The 18,030-nt window shown below is 40.5% G+C and overlaps 2 protein-coding genes across 2 annotated transcripts in view; one reads left to right on the forward strand and one right to left on the reverse strand.

Annotated features, from left to right (window-relative positions):
- SNAP91 (synaptosome associated protein 91) overlaps positions 1-1,658 on the forward strand; it is a 165,130-nt gene extending 163,472 nt beyond the window's left edge. The window contains exon 28 of the mRNA XM_056110026.1: positions 262-1,658. The gene's annotated coding sequence lies outside the window, so the exon portion shown is untranslated. The remainder of the gene's footprint in view (positions 1-261) is intronic.
- A 14,748-nt stretch (positions 1,659-16,406) lies between these two features.
- Positions 16,407-17,727, reverse strand: PRSS35 (serine protease 35). Its single transcript, XM_056110024.1, has one exon. The coding sequence runs from the start codon at positions 17,650-17,652 to the stop codon at positions 16,411-16,413; it is 1,242 nt and encodes a 413-aa protein (XP_055965999.1). The 5' UTR covers positions 17,653-17,727; the 3' UTR covers positions 16,407-16,410.
- Between the last annotated feature and the right edge of the window lie 303 nt (positions 17,728-18,030).

The following is an 18,030-nucleotide window of genomic DNA, read 5'->3' on the forward strand; positions in this document are numbered from 1 at the left end:
AAAAAATTCAAAACTGTGTTCCTTTAATTTTAATCTAAAATTAAGATCTCCATTAAATTTTAAAGTTGATATGGCTAAAATTTTACTCTTATTTTAAATACATATTTAAATATCTTTTCGAAGTATGTAAATAGGAGTTTCATACAGAAACCTTCTATATAAAGATGTTTCTAGTAACTTGAAGAAAATTCTCAAAGGTGATAAACTATTTGAAATGTGTGTGATACTGTCTGCTAATTCCAGTACTTTTTATCTTTACAGCTGCAGTTTTTGTGACTGACTAGGAAAAAAACAATGAGTTTGGAGACTTCACATAAGATTGATGCTCAGAGTTTCAAAGTGAGCCACCAGTACCAAACCCAATGCTTACTCATAACTTCTCTTCCAAAACGTGTAGCCCAGCTGTGAAAGTGAACATTAGGAATGTGTATTACCTTAGCTGTTATCCCTCCTCTCAGAGCTGTAGTGTATTTGGATTATTTGTGTGTTGCTGTATGATGTAAACCATGAATGGATGTTTCTGATGCCTCTTGTGCTTTTTCTGGACCTCACCCAGGAACGGATGCTGCAGCTGTTGAGGGGTGAGCCATTTGGAAAGATGTGTCTGTGTTTTTGAAGGCTTCAATGTATATATATAACTTTTGGACAAATCTAAACTCTCCCCCCAAATTCTCTTTTCTTCTGTATCTCTCTTACAAATATTCGTGTGATAATATCAGATAGTAAGGAAAACACTTAAATATACAAAACATTTTTTTGGTGTGAAGTACACTTTTCCAATCACAGGAACTTCAATTGTTGTGAGAAATGTTTATTTTTGTGGCATTGTATATGTTAAGAAATTTTATTTTAAAAAATGTAAAGTTTAAATGTCCATAATAAATATTTCTCCTTGAAGCTACCTTCTCAAGAATGAAAAAAGAATATGGAAAAATCCGTATTTAATCACTGCTATATTAAATATATATTTTAATTACATTTGAAAAGTTTTCGATCTAAATTGACCAATCTATTCATTCTTGACTAAATGCACTGAAAAGTAAAAAGTCCATTTCTATCAAGTTCATGAGAATGCAATTAGAGATGTGCTATTCAAGTGATTTTGAATATACCGAGGTATACCTAATTTAAAGATAACTGCAAGTTTCTTACTTTATTGTGGGTTTTATGTACATCTGTTAATTTAGTATTTTTTTGTGTGTTCTAGTGTTTTTTTCATTCTCAATTGAGCTCAAAATAGGTTTTGTTGGACCATTGTGATTAGAATTTAAACTAATTCAGAGAACTGTATCCTTTGCTGTACATATTGTATTCTTTAATTTTCAATTTGTTGTCATACTGTCTGTGCTGATGGCTTGGCTTAAGATTTTGACGCATAAATGAGGTCACTGTTGATCAGTGTTTCTAGTGGCTTGGCAGCTCTTTGTAAAAGCATATTGGGTTGGAAAGGTGTTTGCCTATTTTTCAAATTATTTAATAGATGTATGGTACCATAAAAAGTGGTCGTATCTGAATTTACTGTGGGAATTACATACACTGTAATGGGGGGAAATACCTAAAACCAATTTCAAAATGGCTTTTCTTTGTATTTCAGTTCAAAAACCCAGTGCATGTATGCCCTCTGAGATGCAATAAACACCTTGAACAAAGAAAATGCAGATATAAGTTTTCTCTCTTTGATTAATTTTAGGGGGAAGGTCTTGAAAATTGCACTATGTCATCTACAAATATGGAAACATTTTAAATGTTCAGAGTGAGATATGCTGTCCAAATCAAGTATTTTTGATTATTTTACAATAAATTTTTTATTATTTCCCTCTATTTTATTTGATCTTCCTATGTTTTCCTTTTACTAGTTTATTAAGATTGAAGATTTTTTTTATGAATACCTTTATTTCTATTAATTTCCTTCAGTACAGCCTTTCTTATATCCCATATGTTCTAGCTAATGTCTTTATTCTCATGTTTTTCCAGGAATCCTTTTATTTTATCATTTGACTAAGTCTTGGACTCAAGGGCTGAAGCGATAGCACAGCGGGGAGGGCGTTTGCCTTGCATGCGGCTGACCCGGGTTCGATTCCCAGCATTCCCATATGGTCTCCTGAGCACCGCCAGGGGTAATTCCTGAGTGCAGAGCCAGGAGTCAGCCCTGAGCATCACCGGGTGTGACCCAAAAAGAAAAAAAAATTTTTTTTAAAAAATCTTGGACTCAATAATTATCCAGTAGTATGGTATCATAGATACCTAGTGTTTGAGTTTTTTCAGCTTTCACTTTGTAATTTATTTCCACCACAAGTACTTTATAGGAACTTTATCTTCTTGATATTATGAACACTTATTCTGTACCCAGTGTGTTGCATCTCTGAGAATGTTCCATGTACACTCGAGAAAAATATATACTCAGTTTTTAGAGGTAATGAGAGAGAGGTGTCTACTAAGCCCAGGGACCCCATTTCTTCCTTTAGACTTAATTTTCCTTATTGATATTTTTGTCTGATTGACCCGACAGTAAGAAAAAGATGTTAAAATCTACTACTGCTAGTTATATCAGTTTCTTTCTGCTAGTTGTTGTTTTTATAGATTTTTGCTGTTCCTTTGTGTAATGCACATATATCAACAACTGTTGTCTTTTTTATTTATATATTTCTTGATCATTATATAATGTCCATCACTTCCTTTAATTTGAAGTCTATTTTCTCTGATACAACTATGATTGTCCCAGTCTTTTTAAAGCTACTGTTTGTCTACATAATTGTTTTCTAGCCTTTTAGTTTAAGCAACTATATTTATCATGCAGTTTCTTTGTGTCTACTGAAAACTTTTCCTAGACACAAATCTACTGAAAGCTTTCAGTAGACAGAAATTGAGTTCAGCATTCTCATTCACCCGGTCGTTGGTGATTTGATATTAAGCAAAATTATTAAAATAAACAAATTTATTGGCATTTTATACTTATTCTGGATATTCGTGATTTCCTTTGTTACTTCAGCTTTCTTTTAATATCTTCTCATATACTTTGATATCTGCCAATATGTAATGGTCATGTTCCAATTCTTCTTCTTGATTGAGTCTTCTAGGGATGTTTATCTTGAGATCACCGGGCAGTTTGTCTCTGTAGTTTTCAGCTTAAGATCATTTTAAGATCAAAGCAATCAAGTTTATTTTATGAGATTCCATCTTCCCTCTCTTATTTTCCCAATTTTTTTTGTAGTATCTTACAACCTCCAAGTAAGTTTTCTTTGCCTTTTGTAAAAGACTATTTAGTACTGCTTCTTGAAGAGCTGCTTTAGTATATATATATATATATATATATATATATATATATTTAGAAACAGATTGTTTCTTTTATTGCAAGAGAAGAAATTGCTTGCAATAAAAGCACAGCTCCGCTGTGTTACAAAATTAAACGGATTTAATTCCTACTGTTATTGACCAAATGAACAGGTTGCCCTTAATAGCTCTTATACCCTTAGCCATCAATGTGGAAAGTAAATTATGATGGTGTCATTATTATTAAAGCTGTTTTATATATTGCCTTTCCTCACTTACTGTTTTAAGTTAATCTTAAAATTCTTTTATAAAAAATTTTATTGAGTCACCCTGAGATAGTTACAAGCTTTCAATCATAAAATTTTTTAGCTGTTATTTACCTGTAAAATGTTGTGTCATTCTTCGAATTTGAGTGATCAACTAGATATAAAAAGGCTTCCTGTTTAGATATTTATTTAATTTGGCATGTGACTGTGCCATACCATTCCTTTCTTGTCTTAGGGTATGGTATTTAGTTAGATAGATCAGTTATGATTTCTTTACATACAAGTTTGGCTTTGATCTTCCTGCACTCAGAATTCTGTCTCTAACTTTGGCTTTTTCCATTTAATTACAATGTGTCCTAGAGTTCTTCTTTTTGGCTTTATTTTGTTTGGAACTCTGAGCTTCTTGGATCTGGGCATATGACTCCATTTTAAGACAGAGAAAGTTCTCAGCTGTAATTTTGTCAACCAATAATTTTTCCCATCCACTTCCTCTCCTCTGGAACTCACATAATAGGAAAGTGGTTCTCGGTAAAACTGTCCTATAGAGGGAGCCAAAGTAATGGTACAGGGGGTCAAGTGCTTGCCTTGCACATGGCGGACCCATAGGGTCTCCCAAGCACAGAACTAGGAGTGATCCTGGAGCACAGAGCCAGAAGTAAGGCCTGAGCACAGTCAGGTGTGACCCCCAAACAAAGCAAAACCAAAAAAAATACTAGTCCCATAGAGGCTAGAGAGATAACTCAGCCTCATATGCATGTATTTTGCATGTAGATATTCCGGGGTCATTGTCCAATACCATCTGGTCCCCTGAGCACCATCAGAAGTAACCCCCAAGCACAGAACTTAGAGTACTCCTGAATGGTGTCCTCCCCACCTCTACTTCCCCAAAAGAAATAAGAAAAACGAAGCCATGGATGGATCTCTTTTGGTTTCTTCCTTTTTCTCATTTTTTCCTTTCTGTTCCCCACTGTATGTTTAATGTATCTTTTTTTTTTTCAACCACACTGAGTCATTCCTTAGCTTCTGTTATTTTTCTTTCGAGCCCATCCATTATTTTCTAGTTCGTCTATTTGAAGAGTTTAGAGAGCTCTTGTGTGGTTGGGGTCATTCCCAGACTATTGCCTATATCCATTAATGCAGATGAATTCTGCTTCACTGTGGCATTTGCTGTGTGTGATGACTAGGAGAGATCTACATGACTGTGCGTGGTTCAAGCTCACTAATTTCTGCTGGAGAATGTGGTGCTGTTTTTGTTTTGCTCTGGACTAACATTGGTAGATTTTCCATCGCATACTTACCACATGAACCGCAACTCTTTTTGTCAGGTTCAAGTTACTTTGGGAATCACCACGTTATCCAATCCAGAGTTAGATAAGATCTGGGATGCAACAAGCTATTCTTTTGTTCAAAGGAGATCTGTTGCTTGTACCTGGCAGACAATTGCCAGAAACAGCCCTAGGTGGATGGGTATGAAGCAGGTGCACCATAAGGATTAAGAAAGCAAGATCCTCACTGAGAAACTCTCATGAGCAGTATACTTGCGAGAAGGTGTTCTTAGTATTATAACTGGTCCTTGAGCAGCATGGGTTTGAACTGCACGGGTCCTCTTATAAATAGATACTTTTCCATGCCTCTTCCACACACATACTGATCAGCATCTGTGTTTGGCTAAATCTACAAATGCCTTTAGAGGAACAGCCTTCAGCTGAACACTGAGAACTTTTAGCAAGCCTCATCTCTGAGTCGTTCAGGTGTCAGCTGGAGTATGAAAGCAGTTTCAACCTCCCAGTACTATTATAAAAATAATGCTGAGAAGCTGAAGAGATAGGACAGCAGGTAAGGCACTTAACTTGCACGTGCCCAACCCAGGTTTAGTACTTGGCACCCCATATTGTCCCCTGAGCCACCACCAGGAGTAAGCCCTAAGAACAGTCAGGTGTGGCTCCAAAACCAGTAATAATAGCAACAACAATAATGTTGACTTCAGAGTCCTGAAAGGTCTTCTCTGAGATCTTCAGGAGTAACCGACCATACTTTGAGAATGCTTTCTCTAAATCTGAAATTAAAAAAATATAGTATGATAATAATACCCAAGGACAGTAGAAACAAGGGTCAAGAGAATTGGTCCACAGTTGGAAGCCTGCCTCAAATACTTGGGGGAAAAGGTAGCTGGGATACTGGGATCCGTGGTGGTGGGAAACGGGCACTGGTGGAGGGATGGGTATTTGATCATTGTATAATTGAAACCCAAGCACACAAATTTGTAAGTCTACAACTGTACCTCATGATGTCTCACTAATAAAAATTTTTTTAAAAATTTTTTAAAAAAAGGTAGCTGAGATAAAGAAAGGGCCTCTACGATAAAGATAGTTGCAAATGATTATTCTGGGAAAGAACTGTGTGCTGGGAATGAATAAAGGAACAAACAAGATGATCTCTCAGTATCTGTGTTGCAAACTCATGATGCCCAAAAGGAAAGGGGGGGGTGGGGGAGAGAAAGAGAGAGAGAGAGAGAGAGAGAGAGAGAGAGAGAGAGAGAGCAAAGCACCTGCTATAGAGGCAGGCAGGGATGGGGTGATGGGAGGGAAACTGGGGGCATTGGTGGTGGGAAATGTCCACCGGTGGAGGGATCGGTGTTGGAACACTGTATGACTGAAACAGGACCATTAACAGCTTTGCAATTCTTAATCTCATGGTAATTGAATAAACAAGAGAGAAGGAGAGGGAGAAAGACAGTCTGCCCTAAGTAATCAGTTTCTCTGCTCTTACCCTAGATTTCATCTCCAGCCAGTACTAAATCTCATCGCATACTAGGTTCTATCTCCAGGCACCCAACATTCTTGTGGTTGATCTCTCTTCCAGAGTAGCAAACATCTTTGAGGGAAGTCAACGAGTCTTATCATTTGTGATTGTACTTTTAAAACCAAAACAGGGAGCTGAATCTTACTGTCGGAAAGTCTTATAAATATGCTCCATGTAAATTTGTAGTCTTTAAAAAATTGCTTGCTATTCTAATAGGATCACTTCAGATGTTGGTGTTCTGTTGAAAAAAAGAAATGAAGTAGTGACCATTCATGCAAAAGCTCAGCTATAAAGCTAGGACCAGAGTTTCAGAAATGTCTAGCCAGTTTTCTTAGGAAAAGGAAGTATTTTCCAAGATTGATCGTATTAAACTTATACGAGGGACAATGGTGTGGTTGCTCTTAGTATTTAGAGCAAAATAGAGTTGTATGACCGACTGAATTTATGATAACTAATGAGTCACTACAAAACCAAACATTTTTTATTTAACTTAATTGTCATGCTTCCATCATGTATTATTAGTATCACCCTCATTGATAAATATCCCACAAAAATATTTTACATACACAACTTGTTCCTCAAGCCTAATTTTTTTTTCTTTTTGGGTCACACCAGCGATGCTCAGGGGTTACTTCTGGTTCATGCACTCAGGAACTACTCTTGGCCGTGCTCAGGGGACCATATGGGATGCTGGGGATCGAACCAGGGTCGGGCCGCGTGCAAGGCAAACACCCTACCCGCTGTGCTATCACTCCAGCCCCACAAGCCTAATTTTTCTTGTCTTGACTAGCAATCTTATTATCTACCATAAGTAAGTAAGTAAGTAAGTAAAGGCCCTCTCGTTGATCATCGATTTGCTCAAGCGGGCCCAGTAACGTCTCCATTGGAGACTTTGTTGTTACTGTGTTTGGCATATCGAATACGTCACGGGGAGCTTGCCAGGCTCTGCCATGCGGGCGAGATCCTCTCGGTAGCTTGCCGGGCTCTCCGAGAGGGGCGGAGGAATCGAACTCGGGTCGGCCATGTTGGCCGCATGCAAGGCAGACACCCTACCCGCTGTGCTATCGCTCCAGCCTCCCAGAAACCTGACGCTTCAACTTCTCCCTTCTTTATTTAATGGGACACGAATGTGTTCTGCATTCTGCTCGCCTACCATTGCCACTCTCCCCACCGAAGGACAGCCGCTACAGCAGCCTCCTCACTGAACTCTGTCTCCAGTGCCCACCTAAACCCAGTCTACTTCAGCCCGCGTGGTGCTGCCACGTCTCCTCCTCAAATTCCCCTTATGTGATTCCATTCCTCTGATATAAAGTCTTGCATCAGTCCTGGTTATTGAAGGGTTACAGACACAGTAACAACAAAGTCTCCAATGGAGACGTTACTGGGCCCGCTCGAGCAAATCGACGATCAACGGGAGGGCCTTTACCTTTACCTTACATTTCAAGCTTCTCTAGCATGGCACTTAAAGCCTTCTACTCACTCTCAGGCAGTTGTCTATCGTCAATGCCTCATTTCTTATGATTCACCAGGAACTACCAACCTCCTAAACCAGCAGTCCCAGAAAACTGCATCTGGGAAACTTGGTGCACTCACATTCTCATTCCTTTGCACTCACTGTGTCTTCTCTGAATTCCCTCCTCTACCCCAGCTCCCCACTGATAGTTTGGCAAATTTCAGTTCCCCTTTAAAACTCAATGTAGGGCCAAGAATGTGGCTTGGTGGTAGAACGCATGCCCAAGTGTGTGTGCGCACGGGGGAGGGGGCTGTATTTTATTCCCAACACAGATTTTTTAAAAATTTTCTGAATAACTTAAGTGTAACTTCCTCTAGGAAACAACTTTGCATCGTATCAACCGGCCCTCATATGGTTGATCCTTCTCAGTTGTGTTCCTTCAGCACCTAATATTTCATCAACTTCCTTACCGTATTATGAATTATATGAGGAAGAAGAGGAACTTAGGCTTAATAAAAATATGTTGAACTATATTTGATTGACTTAGCCTTTATTGTAATGTGGGTCACGAATTAAAAGTATAGAATATAATTTCCAGAAAATAAGTAAAATTCAGTTCTATCACTGTAAAATGATCACAGTATGTTGATGACTTTTATAAGTTTGACTAATTTATTACCATAGCACTGTAGCACTGTCCTCCCGTTGTTCATCGATTTGCTCGAGTGGGCACCAGTAACGTCTCACAACAAATTGTGAGACTTATTACTGGTTTTTTGTTTTGTTTTGTTTTATTAGTGAAACACCATGAGGTACAGTTGTAGACTTACAAGTTGTTGTGCTTGGGTTTCAGTTATACAATGATCGAATACCCATCCCTCCACCAGTGCCCATTCTCCACCCCCACCATCCATATCAAGTACGTCACAGATAGCTTGCCAGGCTTTGCCATGCAGGCGAGATACACTCTGTGGCTTGCCAGGCTCTCTGTGAGGGGCGGAGGAATTGAACCTGGGTCGGCTGCATGCAAGGCAAATGCCCTACCTGCTGTGCTACCGCTCCAGCCCATTTGTTACCGTTCACGGTATCACGTTATCACAGTCCTCCCATTAATCATCGATTTGCTCGAGCGGGCCCAGTAACGTCTCCATTGGAGACTTTGTTGTTACTGTGTCTGGCATATCGAATACGTCACGGGGAGCTTGCCAGGCTCTGCCGTGCGGGCGAGAGACTCTCGGTAGCTTGCCAGGCTCTCCGAGAGGGGCGGAGGAATCGAACTCGGGTCGGCCCTGTTGGCTGCGTGCAAGGCAAACGCCCTATGACTGTGCTATTGCTCCAGCCCATAGTAACGCAATATTATCGCAGCATTATTGCTAAATTGTATTTTGATTTTGTAAAGTAATGAAATGAGTGCCATTTGCATAGTGTATGTTTTATCATCACTTTCTTACCAAAGTATGTGAGCGTAAAAGTATAAAAGTATAGGTGGATAAAACTGAGAAAACTAACGTGGGGCGGGGGGAACAATTGGAAACAGAATTATGGGAGGCGAAGCCTAATTTAGGAAAGGGAGATTATTACAGTCGTCCTCAACCCTGGATGATCATCATTGTTACTTGAAAATTTTTGCAATACCAACATCTCATTCCTGAGGATTCTAGGATAGAATGGGGTCCAGAAATAGAATTTCTAAGATAATTCCCTATGCCATTCTTGTCAATGATGACTAAAAGTCATATTTGAAATACCAAAAATTCAGTGAATTTACACTATTTCACTCCATTTGAATGTAGATGAGAATCTAGCAGAGGAGGAAGACTTCACAAGACTTCAAAATGGGAAAGCCACAGGGTATTTCGTTTCCACTTGTCTAAAAATTGAGACATTTAGTTACCAGACATAAGAAGATTGTCCATAACGGCATTTATGCCGCTCTAGTTTCAGCTGAAACCAGGCTTTAATTTGGGTGTATATACAGGAAAGAGAAGATGGTCTGTGTGTGCCAGTGACTGCCCAGGACATCCTTTTATGGAGTCACATCAATCACGCCCTACGCTACAGAAAATGGCATAACTGCCCATTTGCTGGGTACAATCGTTTCACTTATTTCTCCAGGCCAAAAAGGAAGGCCTTTAAAGTGAATGTCACAAGTACACTGGCAGAATACTAAAGTCAGTTTAGTCTCAAAATAATACTCTTTTATTTTTAGGCAGCTGCTCAATAAAGGGGTACTTCTGTTTGGCAGCAGAATCTTGGCATAAAGACCACTGTGATTTTTTTTATGTAAAAACAAAGGACTTTTATAATTATTTTAAATAAATATTTTTGTTTGCTTTGGTTTTGGGTTTTGTTTTTGGTTGGTGGGAAAACATCCAGTGGAGTTCAGGGCTTACTCCTAGCTCTGTGCCCAGGGGATCACCCCTGGTGTGTCCAGGGGGCTATATGGAGTGCTAGGGATAGAACCTGGGCCAGCCGTGTGCAAGGAAAGCACTCAACCTGCTGTGCTATTGCTTCAGTCCCCATTTTTGAAATTTAAAAAAAATCATTTCTAAAGGCGGGATGAGCAAACTTTTCTGCTAGCTAATTCATTTCATGGGGTTTTGAAGGAAAAACATGTGCATGTCCTTCCTGGTCTTGCTACTGACGCTCTGTATCTTTTGTCCTCAGAGACTCTTTTCTCTCTTATTTTGTTCTACAATATAGTACCTAGGTCAGTAGCAGTGGCGTGAATTTTAAATAAAGCAAAAAAAAATTCCAGGTCTTAATTCCTGTCAGCGAGTTGATAAGAAGGCTTGATATAGTTAGAGTATAGTTAGTTAGACATAGTTAGATGAGACAGGGGTTTCTTTAGTTTCCCAAACCTTAGTATTCTAAAGATTGTTCATGGGAAGCCCCAAAATTGTTTATCTAGTTGAGAAGAGATAGGTTATTTGAAAAGCACTGTATTACTAGCCAATTCGAAGTTCAATAGTAACAACATAGCGGAATTGGGAAATGACTAGTTTCAGACAATAAGAAAATATCATTCCAGGGGCCAGAGTAATATACAGTGGGTAGGGCATTTGCCTTGTACACAGCAAACCCAGGTGTGATCCCTGCCATCCCATATGGTCCCCTGAACACCTTCAGGAGCAATTTCTGAGTGCATAACCAGGAGTAAGCCCTGAGCAATATCATGTGTGATCCATATATATAATTCCTCCGCCCCTCTCAGAGAGCCCGGCAAACTACCGAGAGTATCTCACCCTCACGGCAAAGCCTGGCAAGCTACCCATGACGTATTTGATATGCCAAACACAGTAATAAGCGTCACAATGTTACTGGACCCGCTCGAGCAGGAGGACAGTGACAGTGATATATATATCATGATCACGATCATCCTGTTGTTCGTCAATTTCCTCGAGCAGGCACCAGTAATGTCTCTTTCTTCCTAGCCCTGAGATTTTAAAAGAGCCATTTCAGTGCTCTTTCAGGATTAGGAGAATGAGACCCATCATCGTTACTGGTATTTGGCATATTGAGTACGACACGGAAGTTTGCCAGACTCTGCCATGCAGGCAGGATACTTTTGGTAGCCTGCCAGATAACGAGATGTCCGGGAGCTGGGTTTTATAGTCTCTGCATCTTGGCCATTGATGGGACCAACCTGGCGCTGGTGGCAGCTGGTGGGTGTGATGCCTACCTACTGGAAGATGGGGGGTCTGGTTGGAGAAGGCCAAGTCCCAATCCGAGTAGGCTTGGAGACCTCAGCGCCGGGACCCGCATAACTGGGTTCCTCTGCCAGTTCCTTCATGCATGAGGCCTGTCAGGACGTGTGGAGAGTGGTCCCAGCATGGCCATGGCTGGCTCCGGAGGTCCTCAGCTGCTGGGGCTCTGCTCGGGGCGTGGGGGTGGAGGGGAAGAAAAATTCAACCCTCCTCCCTCCAAGGGGCCCCGGTGAGGATAACCAGGTGTGGGGCATGAGACTCTCTCTATATATTGATATATATATGTGTGTGTGTGTGTGTGTATAAAATATATATATATATTTTTGGAACACATATATGTGTGCATGTGTATTGTGTGTGATCCAAATATCACTGCAATCATCATCTAACACATGCACGTGCTCTCTCTCTCTCTCACACACACACACACACACACAAACATGCACACACTCAGAGTCACACACATATGCACTCATACACATACACAAGAACGGATCATTGCTTTTGAGAAATTTAAGTGTTCAAGTTGAGTTGGAAATTTCTTTTCTGATACTAGATACAGCTACTAGGTGAACAGTTAGTTGGATGGAACTGGACGGCACCATGATAAGCAAAATAAATCAGAGAGAGAAGGACGAACACTGAATGATGTCACTCGTCTGTGGTATCTAAAGGAACAACGCAAGGGGATGGCTTTGAGTGAGGAGGAGTCCTTCACTGCTGCTGCAGAACTGAGATCACTAAGCAGTGGCGAAGGAGGCGGAGGGGGAGGAAGAGGGAGACTGGCGATGGCACAGGGTAAGTGGGGGAGGAGGTCGTGGGCACTTTTTATGAAGGTGAAGGTACCGCACTTGGCATAGCAAAACCTTGAAAGATAACACTTTTGTGATTACAAATGTGTCAACTCCAGTCACTTCATCATTCCTGCCATCTACTCCTCCCCTGATATGATACTCTCAGTTCTCTATTCCAATGTGGGTTTTTTCCCAAGCAATATCCAGGGCCAGAGAGATAGTACAGTGGGTAAGAAGCTTGCACGTGGCTGGCCGAGGCTTGATCCCCATTTAAGTCGCCAAATCCACCAGGAGTGATCCGTGAGTACAAAGCCAGGAGGAAGCTCCAAACACCACTGGGTGTGCCCCCTCCTCAAAAAGAAAGAACCTAAGATGGAGTGTTTGAAAGCGTCTAAGGGTGCAAAGTTTGCCAAAACAGGTATAGTGCAGTGATCACATACATAGATGTTTTCCCCAAAAGATTATTCAAAACTTCTGAGACAGTGAATCCCGTTCTTTTATCACCTGTAATGAAGTACTATTCGTGGCATGTTTTCGAATACAACAGCATTAATTAGAATAAGTTTTATTTATTTTTATTTCCTCCCCCTTATTTAAACACTATGGTTTAAAGTTGTTTATGGTGCATTTGTGAGAGGCTTTCAGTATTCCAACACCAGTGCGACATTCCCTCAGCCATTGTCCCCATTCCCCCAAGCCTGTCCCCTTCGTAGGCACAAAATAATTTATTTTATATTGGTTGTTACAACTAAGTGGCTAATGGCATTATCAAAAAATATTTCAGTAAGAGAAAATTTGTGAAAATTTTTATATCATGAGGAGATCAAGTCCTTGTCTAAGGACTTTCTAAGCTGTGGTTGCTAGCTGAGTCTTCTTTGTTAATGTGTTTGTTTATTGAGCTTAATTGGATCCATGGTACTTCCCATCTAATCTGGTGTGCTCCCACTGAGATGATAATATTCTAGAGTTTGAAAGTGTTGCCCAGCTGCAAATGCTTCTGTGTGCTCCAGAATCTCCTGTCTCACTAATAAAAAATAATAAAAAATGTTTTTAACTACATTATCAATGCACATAAGTATTTGTTGAATTAATGGCAATAATTGACTGGTGACTGAAATAAAAGCTATATATATGGTAAAAAAAAATACTTAACTGGGCAGTGAGTTCGCATGATGGTGGTTGTGGAATGTGGGTGTGGCTCCCAGGGCTTTCAGAAATACAGGGTGCTGTGGGGAAGCTTCCCACCCCCACTCCAAAAAGACCCCCGTGTTCTCAGCCAAAAGACAGGTATACCTAAAATTCTTGGCAGTTTGGTGTCTCCACAGAGTTCAGCTATGAGGCGGTGGAGTCAGGTTGTTGGCATGGCGACAGCAGTTGGGCTTCAAGTGTGGCTGCTGGGGCTTTGGCAGGGCAGGGACTCAGCCTGCCCCCATACTGGGACCCCTCAGAGGGCACCCAAGAGCTTTTAGATGAGAGCCTGTGTACCTGTGAATTTTTGCAGCTACTTGATCTCTTCCAAGACTTAATCATGAGTCTGTAAATCTGGGCCAATAGGTGAGCTTACATGGCAGTGGTTATGAGAATCTATATAGAATGATTTTTAAATACATGAAAAATTAATTTAACATTTTCTGGAATGCTGTATGTTAATATGTGCAGGTAGAGAAGATTTATGACTAATTTTTCATCTTTATTAAATATTTTAACAGTTGGATTATAATGTACAACTGTATTGAATTTCTGATACTTTTGGATACCACTCACAAAATTGCTTTTAATCATCATCTAATGAAATATTCTTTTACATGAAAGTCAAGGGCATAACTCTATATTCTTTTTTTAAAAAATGAGGTTGAAACTCTGGTAGAATGTGACTTGGATGTATCACGAGAAAAAAGAATGCGTGCCCTAGAAACTTCCAAGGACAGTACAGAAATTTAGGCCTACGATTTCTGAATTTTGATTATAAATTGCTTGATTTATAATCAAAACTTGATTATATATCACTCAAATCCACTTAACATAATGGCCCAAACCAAACCCCTTTTGCAGCCATTCAGGTAAGTGTTAGTCCATTCCAGAAGTTTGTTTTGGGTACCTTTCCAGAGAAGGTCCTGAACTGATATAATTAGGCTCTATGAGTGAGTATATAGTCTTGTTCCCCAATGAAAACTTTTAGAACCTTCTTTGAAAGATTACATTTGTAAATTGTATTTTGTTTTTATGAAAGAACATATCTACAAATACTAGAGAATTCATCAAAATAGTAGGCCTAGGATTCTACTTAGAAAACTGAACTTTCTCAAGAGGTAAATAAGACATTTTCTTGGTAAAAAATGTAGAATTCCCTTATATCCCAGAGAGGTAAAAAAGTATAGTCGAAGTGACATCTGCACTTGTTTGTTCACTGCAGCACTGTTTACGATAGCTAGAATCTGGAAAAAACCTGAGTGCCCGAGAACAGATGACTGGTTAAAGAATCTTTGGTACATCTACACAATGGAGTACTATGTAGCTGTTAGAAAGGATGAAGTCATGAAATTTACATACAAGTGGTACAACATGGAAAGTATCATGCTAAGCAAATTGAGTCAGAAAGAGAGGGACAGACACAGAAAGATTGCATTCATCTGGGGAACATAAAGTAACAAAATAGGAGACTAACACCCAAGAATAGCCTAGATAAGTACCAGGAGGTTTACTCCATGGCTTGGAGGCCAGCCGCACACTCTAGGGGAAAAGGCAGCTCAGATAGAGAAGGGAGCAGCAAATAAAGGGTGTTGGGAGGATCCTCCCAGGATGGGAGATGCATGCTGAACGCAGACTTTAGACCGAACATGACTGTCACTCAGTGCCTCTTTTGCAAACCACAACACCCAAAAGGAGAGAGAGAACAAAAGGGAGTGCCCTGCCACAAAGGCAGGGGTGGGATGGGAGGGATACTGAGATCATTGGTGGTAGAAAATGGGCACTGGTGGAGGGATGGGTACTTGATCATTGTATAACTGAAACCCAAGCACAAAAATTTGTAAGTCTACAACTGTACCTCGTGGTGTTTCACTAATAAAATTTTTTTAAAAAGGAAAAAAATGTAGAATTCCTTGAGCTTAAGAAAAAAAAAATAGGACCTCATGAATAGGAAAAAGCGTAGTATAAATTAATGTGTTCAGTAATGACCATTTTTTACTATCAAACTGTCTTTCTTACACATACATGCAAAGTGCATTTTTTATTTGTACATATTTGGTTTTTATTTACTGTAAAGGCTACACAGGTACATCCATCCGTGGTCAGGTGCAACCAGGACCACATCAGGCAGAGCTGGGTGTGCATGGCGGGGAAAACAGACAGGAGCATGGGACTGAACCCAGAGCCCTGAATGAAAGTCATGCACTCTACCCCTTGAATCACATCCTCAGTCCCTAATTAGTCAGAAAAGTCCATGTTTTTATTATTAAGAGAAAACTTGAGATCTTAAAACATCTCAGTTTCCCTATTTTTAAACGATACTTATTTAGCAATACAAAATGTTTCTCCCATTTTTAAATAATATACACTTGAGTTCATACTTTGAAAGCAGTAAAAGTTAGTAATTTTGTTTATAAAGTTTGCCATCCCTTACAATTCCTTTTTAAAAAGTAACTCAAGTTCCTCAGACCCCAGAGAAAACACAGTGAAAAAAACCCTGATGTCAGGGGATGATTGGTACATCTTAGAATTGGCACAATCTGTATTGTAAACTAGTCTCTAACTCTAGTACTTCTCTCAGATTCTTCTTAGTGTAAGACCCTGAGACTAAACTCAGTGAGAAATTTCTCATTATTTCTAGTGCCAGTTTGAAGTTTTAGAGTGTCTAATTTTTAAGAAGACATTAAAAATCATCCTACAAATAAAACATGGTCAAGTAAAGAAGAATATATGCTTAGTTTGGAAGTCTCGTTTCAATATCTGTGTTAAAAAGTCTCTTCAAAGAATAGACATCTAATGTTTTAAAAAAGTTAAATTCCTTAAAATGTCAAAAGGCTGTATGACCTATGGAGTGCGATTGCTACAATAATCAAAATTGCTACAATTCCCTCTCTGATGTAGACCACCCACGACCTCAGTCCAGGCTCCTGTTAGCCGTAAGTACAATCGGCTTCATCTCCATGAATCCAGAGGCAGATCTGAGCATATTTGAGGGGGGTTATACGTACTGCAATGTTGTAGTCCTTCTGAACCCCATGGACATCGATCCACTGGTGCCCCGAATAAACAGCGATAATCTTGCGCTTCCAGTTCTTCGTGTCTGACTCTTTCAGACGGAGATAGACCCCAGAGCCAGTGGAGCCGGATTCGGCATCACAGTACTGGTAGAGGAGGTCATTGGACTCATCGGACACGCTGCAGAACCTGTATACTAACTGGTCCGCCCTATCGCGATCAAATCCTGAGAAGTGGATCATTCCACCTGGCAGCTTCTTGATGGTTGGGCTGATGCCTAGCTCCATGTATTTCTTCTTGTGAGCACGTTTCAGTTCCAACAGAGCATAGTCATAGTCCAAGGCAGCGTTGCCCCTTCTTCCTCCAGCCCAGCCTTTGGGGATGTGCGTGTTCTTTACTCGGGTCCACTGGAAGGAGGGCCTCCTGTCAGCAACTTTCTGACCCCGACCAGTTTCCTTCCGTCTCCTTCCCACCTTGACTCCTTCTCTCAGATTCCTCCGGTTACCCTTCCTTTGTCTACCACCATCAACGTCTCTCCTGTCCCTCTTCGAAACACTCCGTCTCTTGCCACTGCCCGCCCTTCTCATCCTCAACAACCCTACCCTTAGCTTCTTACTCCCTTTTATATAATCCTTTCCGTCATGAATGCAATGGGCAGCTGTTAGAACATGACTGGGGGAGACGAGAACACCACTGCAGCCCGTGGAGATCTTCACAGCAGTGTTGAATGGGAAATTGCTTAGGAACCTTTTGTCCGAGATGCTGAACCTGCTATCAGTGCCAAACACCTGCCTCTTTCTCCGAACGGACGCTCCTTTAGAGGTGAAGTTTTGAGTAGTCTCAGGGACCAGGTCTTTCACTTTGACCCTGGTCAAGGTCCGGGTCCCATTCTCAAAGACTGTCTCGTAGGAAAGAGAATCTTCTAATTCGGACAGGCTGGGAGCTGGGAGGTTTTCGTGACATTCGATGCCACACACTTTATTTAACAGCATTTTGGCACTGGCCTCGAACGTGGGGCTGGCGAGATGGAAAGTCCTTTCACTGACAATCCGAGGGAGTTTTCGCAAGTGCCACGTGAAATCCGGTTCCATTTCAGATCCATCATTAAGGACCCACCCCAAAGTGAAAAATATCAGCCAGAGTAGCATGTTTTCCATTTTGTTCTTTCTCGTCCTTAAAAATAGAAAACAAAAGAAAAGTAAATGTATACCTTAGGTCTTATATGTGCCTTCACCACATATAAGTAGTCATTTCACCTTACTGAAATTAGCCGAACATCCTACTGAGAAAGCTCAGACTGCCTTCCCAAATCAGACATCTGTTTTCTATCCAACCTTCCTTCTAATAACCCGAACCCTTCTCTCTCTGCCACTCCACTTGCTATCTCCACCTCTCTCTCCCCAGAGAGCCCAGCACATGGGAAAGTAGGATGGGTTTTCAATCTGGGGAAGGGGGTGGGGGGGGTCTGTTCCCTATGCCACACTCTCTTCCTTCGGAACTCTCCTAATAACCCGATTTCTCGGTATTTTAGAAAT

This window comes from Sorex fumeus, unplaced genomic scaffold (genome assembly GCF_029834395.1).
Source record: "Sorex fumeus unplaced genomic scaffold, SorFum_2.1 ptg000008l, whole genome shotgun sequence".
In the NCBI taxonomy this organism is placed as follows: domain Eukaryota; kingdom Metazoa; phylum Chordata; class Mammalia; order Eulipotyphla; family Soricidae; genus Sorex; species Sorex fumeus.